The 7080-nt window shown below is 32.9% G+C and overlaps 1 protein-coding gene across 1 annotated transcript; it reads left to right on the top strand.

Moving 5' to 3' along the window:
- The first annotated feature begins 481 nt into the window (after nt 1–481).
- Nucleotides 482–6838, top strand: LOC142223056 (uncharacterized). The gene is made up of 4 exons (XM_075292950.1): nt 482–618; nt 819–3520; nt 6604–6655; nt 6727–6838. Exons 1-4 carry the CDS (start codon nt 482–484, stop codon nt 6836–6838), a joined length of 3003 nt encoding a protein of 1000 aa, XP_075149065.1.
- The last annotated feature ends 242 nt before the right edge of the window (nt 6839–7080 follow it).

Genomic DNA, 7080 nt, shown 5'->3' with positions numbered 1-7080 from the left:
CATGTAGAATTTCCCTTCTGGCAAAACTGTTTCGGAGTCCCTGGGAGGAGTAAATTTCATCCGATCAGACATTTTGTACGTTGTGTTAGTATATGGCCTCCCACAATAATGCATACAGTGGTCTATAATTATTATTAGAGGCACCATATAAACCGATTCCAAGATTTGACCTCGGGAGCCTCTTGGAGGAGCAAATTTCATCCGATTCGATTAAAATTTTGTACGTCGTGTTAGTATATTACCTCTTAACAACCAAGCATAAATTGGTTAATATCGGTCCATAATTATATATATAGCCGCCATATAAACCGCGCATATCGGTTCCTCTATATATACCGGTTAAGAACTGAGGTGTGAAAATATTAAAAATAAAATAAATATTGGTTTTAAATACATATATGTGAGAGATGGCAGAGTTATTTGCAAGAAGAGCGAAATCTCAAGACAGCTGATTGTCAGATGTGAGGAAGATGTGGACAAAATGTTATTGGATGCAACAACAAATAAACACTGGGGTAGAAGATCAATGGTGCACAACAGAGAACCCTATGAAGAACCAGGTGATGACGACGATGAAGATACAGAGTTTCAGTCTCCAGCAAGATCAAATAATATGTTGTAATTTGTTTATATTTTAGTTAAAAAAAAAAAAAAAAATTAAAAGTAATTATGATTAAAAATCAATATTTCAAAAAGTTTTCAAATTTCATTGAGTATACCAGCGGCTTAAGTTCCAATTATTTTAATATTATTAGTATCAATATCAGAAGTGTTTCGTCGATTGACAAATTTAATAAATTTAAATTGCTGATGTCTAGCTGTTCTAAACTCCCAGATATTATCGCAATTCAGGAGACATGGTTTAGTGAAGAGTTGCTACAACTATATAAGATACCTGGCTATGCAAGTATACATTGTTGCAGAGATGATAAATATGGTGGTACTTCATTGTATATAAGGGAGAATTTGCAATTTTCTTTAGATATTTGTAAAAGTGAATGTTTCGTTGAAATTATTGCTATAACACTACAAAATTATAAAATAGATAACAGGAAATTGAAAATTGTATCTTTTTATCGGTCACAGAAATGCTGTGTATCAAACTTTATGAATATGATGGATGTGCTGTTGAGTAATAATGCACAAAACCCAATTATTGTACTTGGAGATTCCAATGTTGATTATTTTCGAAATCCCAATTTTGTTGATATATTGAATTTGTTTCAGAACTTTGATTGTGACAATGGTCATGATTTGGTTACAAGACCTGGAAGTGGATCTAGTATTGATCAAGTATTTAGCAATTTTGCTGAAAGTTTGTATATCGATTCGATCGAATGTGAACTTTCAGATCACAATATGATATCGTGTAAATTCTCTTCTAGAAATTATTCGAAGGAGCACGTTGAAGTATCCAGAGTCTACTATGATTATGAGAAGGCAAAAGAGGTATTGAAAACTAGCTTACCGGAGAATTATGGATTATTGAATGCGTCTAGACTTACGGAGAAGTTGATTCATAGTATGGAGAGGGCAATTATTGATTCTAAAACGGAGAAGAAGGCGCGGAAACTAATGCGCTTTGAATTGACACCTTGGGTCAGCAGAAATCTTCAGAATTTAATTATTTTTAAGGAGAAATTGTTGAGAGAGAGGAGAAGGTTGGGACGGAGAAAAAGGATTGAAGATGCTTTGAAAAGGATAAGTAAGATTGTGAGATATGCAAATAGGAAGTGTAGAGAGGAGTATTATAGAGAGAATTTAAGTCGTTTTGGAAATGATCCAAAGAAGTGTTGGACTTTCATTAATAATGTTATTGGTAGATCAGGTACAGATAGAATTAGTCTCAATGATTCTGAGGGAAATGTAATGAGTGATGAGACAATGGCTGAATCGTTTAACAGATATTTTCTTACTGCTGTTTCGGATCTTAAGGGACAGATTTTAGTTTGTCCTAATGATAACATTAATTCTCTCAGGACACTTTCTGCGGTTATGAATGTATTTAAACTTGATGATGTTACATTAGAGGATATTATTAATGTTATATTATCCATAGACGTAAATAAGGGTACGGGTTATGATAACATTTCTCCGAAGTTTGTGAAACAATGTGCTGAGGAAATAGCTCCGGTCTTGGTAGAAATTTTTAATAAGATGAAAAGTTCTTCTGAGTATCCAGATGTATTGAAGATGCATAAGGTAGTTCCAATACCAAAGGAACCTAGGGCATCCAGTCTAGATAAATATCGACCAATAACGATTCTTTCAGCAATCGACAAGATATTTGAGAGAATCTTATTTGAGAAACTTTCATCTTATCTTGAGACCAACAAACTATTGTATGATTTCCAGTTTGGGTTTCGAAAAGGCTGTGGGACAGCAGATGCTGTTTTGAGTGTAGTGCAGTATATTTGTAAGGGTCTTGATGACGGATTCAAAGGTGTAGCTGGGATATTCTTTGATTTTACTAAGGCTTTCGACTTAGTAGACCATGGTGTTATGGTTAAGAAGTTAGAATTTTACGGTGTTAGAGGCAATGAACTGTTACTATTCAGAAGTTATTTTTCGAATAGGAGACAATATGTGAAACTTAATACTGCTAGGAGCTTTATAGGTGACGTCAAATATGGAGTTCCCCAGGGTAGTGGATTGGGACCATTATTGTTTTCAATCTATTTGAATGATCTTAAGAATCTTGGACTTGCAGGAAAGTTGTATATGTTTGCTGATGATGTGTGCTTGTTTTACCCATATAAAAGTGACACTGTCCTGAGGGCTCTAATGGAACGGGATTCCGCCCTAATATTTGAATTTGCCCGATTAAATGGATTGTTACTTAACCCAAGTAAAACAAAGGTGATTCGGTTCAGACCACATTCTCAAGCACGCAACGGCGATTTTTGCCTTTATGTTGATGGGCGTTTGATTAATGAAAGTCACTGTGTCAGATATTTAGGGATTACGCTACAGAGTTCTTTAGCGTGGGATATGCACATTAGTGATATTAAGAGAAAAATTGCGCCAGCAATTGGAATCTTATTCAAATTAAGGCATAAACTATCTTTAAAGACAAAATTAATGTTATACCAGACCTTAATCCAAACGCACCTAAATTACTTGGCTATTGTATATGCCTGTAATAAAAATAGTAGTTCTTTGAAATCACTTCAACGTATGCAAAATAGAGCTCTCAAATGTATTTACAATTTGCCATTGACATATTCAACCCTTGCACTCTATAAGGATATTGCAAAAACAATATTCCCTGTTTTTGGTTTGCATGAATACCAGTTGTTAATTTACGTATATAAGTCACTTAATGGAATTGGTCATCGTGTTATATCATTCTCTCAGAATCAAAGTATCTTGAATACCAGGAGTAGACAAAATCTGAGAATGCCTCGTTGTAGATTGGAGAGAACCAAGCAAAGAATAGATTTTGCGGGATGTGTTCTATATAATGATTTACCCTCTACTATGAAAAATGTTCCAAATATTTCAGTATTTAAATCTGCTTGTAAGAAGTATCTCTTTGAGTCTCTAGAAACACTTTTGATATGAAAGAAAGTTAAAGTAGTATCGAGTAATAATTTTTTAGTTTTGTATGAAATATAATTATTATCATATTGGATAAAATAGAATAATTATAAAATTCATATATTGCAAAAGATATGTTAGATTGCCTACTTGCCTCAAATATGCCAATATGGGCGCTGAGGCTATTAGTTTAAGTATGTGAATTGTAGCGAATATGAATACCAAATAAAATAAAAAAAAAAAAAAAAAAAAAAAAAAAAAAAAAAATCTGCCTTATTTGTCTAACATATATCCCATATTAGGACTATTAAAGAACCTTTCCATTGGCAAGTGTTACCACAACCCATGTAATTCGATTGTGGATTATAGCCTTTAGTAGAAATTTCTATGCAATCCATGGTGGAGCGTAAATAAGATTCAACCTGGCCCAACTTTCAACCGTATATACTTGATTTTTCTCTCAAATTTCCTCATCTCTTCTTGTATGCTAATGGAGAATTTAATTCTGGGAAGCACTTCATTGCATTCAAAATCAAATTCCAAAAACAAAAACGAAAACGTTGAAAATATTAAAGCTAGCTATTGTAAGTATTGGCCTTAATTTGAAAGGAATTTGAATGCTAAAGCAACTCAAGTAAATGGGATTGCAATAGCAATTTTGCAAAAAAAATGTAATCTTGAAACGGATATATTGGTCAATGTTGCCACTTCTCAATGATGGTACTCAATGACTGGAAATACAACTAGCTCTTGTTGTTTTTTTGTATACACCCTCAAAAAAAATCGCCTCTCTAACATATGTTCCAAACATATTTTGCAGGAAGCACATATATTATTGGATACTGCCGAAACATTAATATGTTTGTTATATGAGAAAATATTATATGTTAGGAAGCATTTTGAGCCCAAAAATATTATATGCTTGGAAGAATTTTCCCCAAAGAAGATTGTGCTCATTCCACGAAATTTTTTAGTTCTTGGCACCTTTTTCTGTAATACAAATAATGTTGAAGAAATTATTCAATTTTATAATTTTTTTAAATTTTACCTTTCGCCTGGACGAGAATCGAACCGAGGACCATACAGTTTGTAAGCCAACACACTACCACTGAGCTACGTAGCTGTTATAGTCACAAGAAGACAATTATCGTTATAAGTTACATTTATATAGCATAGTTTGCAGCGCCCACGAGCCCATGCAAACATAACATTATTTAACAGAAACATACATGTGTTGGCAACGTGGAGCAGTGGTTAGCATGTCTGCCGTACATGCAAAGGGTCGTGGGTTCAATCCCTGCTCCGACCAAACACCAATTGTTTTTTTTTTTTTAATTTACATATTTATATTTATACTATAAATTTTTATAATGAAACTTCGAAATGTGGGTTATTAAAGATTTACAGTCAGAAACGGTGCTTGATATAAACGAAATGGACTGAGCTTTTGGATAAAATATAATTTTTTTATTGCAAAAATAACAATTTTGTAATAAAAAACTGGTTTTGGTATAAAAGTTTGATATTTTGGAAGGTATTCAAAAACTCTAACAAAGGAAGAACGTGGGGTCGAGTATAAACATACATAAATAATTTTATAATATACACAAATTAAATAATATTTAGACTTAAATTAAATAATATTTACACTTAAGCGTATACAATTTTTGGCCTTATCATAAAGCAGTTTCCGAAACAACATATAAGCGGTTTCACAGAAATTGCTCTCTTTCGATTCTCTCGCTGTGTTAATTTGATATCTTTCGTCAACCCTCCCGGTTTTTATCTCTATTTCTTTCTCTATACTCTCTCTCTCTCTCTCTCTGAATAAAATATCACAACATATATATGTTTACTCGAAATTTGTAAATTTATATATGTTTACATTCACACATATAATTTTTATGAAACATGCATGCCCCAAACATAATATATTCTAACATATTAACATATGTGTTCCAAACATTTAGTGTTAGTTTGAGAACATTACATGTTTGCACTTAAATATATTGTGTTTAAAAATTGTGCCCGAAACACATTTTGTTTATATCGAAACATATGAAAAACATATTTTTCTAACAGTGTAGAGAATATAAATAGGATCTATCTCCTTGTCTTTCTTAAGCTTTAGGGTGAGGATGAAATCCTTTGGTTAACAATATCAATTGGAAAATTCGTTTTGTAATCATGTTGTAATAGGGTCTTTTCATAGACATTAGCATTGGGGTTTGGCATTTCATTATCTTCAACCAGACCTATTGTTTATCTTTCGAATTAACAATATCGAGCCTTTATTGGAATTAAAGATAATAGCAATACTGTTGTTTTACAATTACTTTCTTCTTTACTATCTATATTGATAATTATTATTCTGTACAAAGACATCCTATCAAGATGGCTGGAATTGAACAGTTGAAACATGCATTATAGGCATTGTTTTCTTTCGATTCTTGCTATTTAAATTATAAAATTATAAAATTCTCAAAATCTGTTAAATATTTTGAGATATGAATATATGAAATATGCAACATAAGTTATGTTTAATATAAAACAAAGTAACGAGAACTCAAAAACTCAAAAACAAGCATAACCAAGAGCAATGACATGATTTTATGATGAAATCTACAAACAAATTGTCAGATTCTTTTGCGAAAACATGACGATATTCCCCAATAAAAAGCATAGCCAAAACAGCGTTCTTTTTGGATCCGGAAGTGGTGCAAAATTTTTATATATATCACCTCGAAAGAACTTCTTGTGAAGTGAAACTGAAGTCTATCCCTAGAAGATCATTTTGGCAAATACATTAAAAGTAACGAGCTAGGCAGAACTCCCAAATTGTGTTTGCAGGGTCGCCCTTTGATTAGAGTTAATATTTTCAGCATTTTTAGAGGGAGTTATTTCCAGCTTCCTAATATAAATTTAAGCATTGTCGAAGGCATTCACCAACCAAAACAAAAATAAGAAATAAATCCCCAACAACTATGTCACGGTAAAACCATAAAATAACAAAATCGTATTTTGAAATATTACCAAGTTTAACTCTTTCTTAATGGCCCGCAGATAAAAAGAAAGCATCAACCTCTATTGGAATCCATAAGCTTGCCATCACCAAGTAAATACCATGGCTGCTGATGCACGAACTCTATAGAGGAGGTTAATTTGCATAGAAATGTCATTTCATAGAATAAATGGCCAAAGATCCATTGAGCATTCAAGAGCATCGCATGTCAACAGGGGAAATACCACTACGACCACAGCCATAGCCACTGGTACAGAAGTCCATGAGTCATTCTAGGCTATATTTCCAATTATCGTAGCAGCTTAGAAAGTTAACACATAAATATTGGTATCAGGGTAAAAGCCATTATGTTGCCGCCACTTGCTGCCCCATTCCATCCCATGCCATCCGATCCAAAATGAAATTGTCTTTGAGTGTCGTTGAAATTGTACTTTCTCAGTTCCTCAGTTAGGTTGAGTGTTGTGATGGTATTTATGGCTTAATGCATGAAACTGTTGGCCAAACATCAACGTTAAATC

The sequence above is a fragment of the Haematobia irritans genome, chromosome 2, assembly GCF_050003625.1.
Source record: "Haematobia irritans isolate KBUSLIRL chromosome 2, ASM5000362v1, whole genome shotgun sequence".
NCBI classification, from domain to species: Eukaryota; Metazoa; Arthropoda; class Insecta; order Diptera; family Muscidae; genus Haematobia; species Haematobia irritans.
This window is presented reverse-complemented; position numbering and strand designations above follow the sequence as displayed.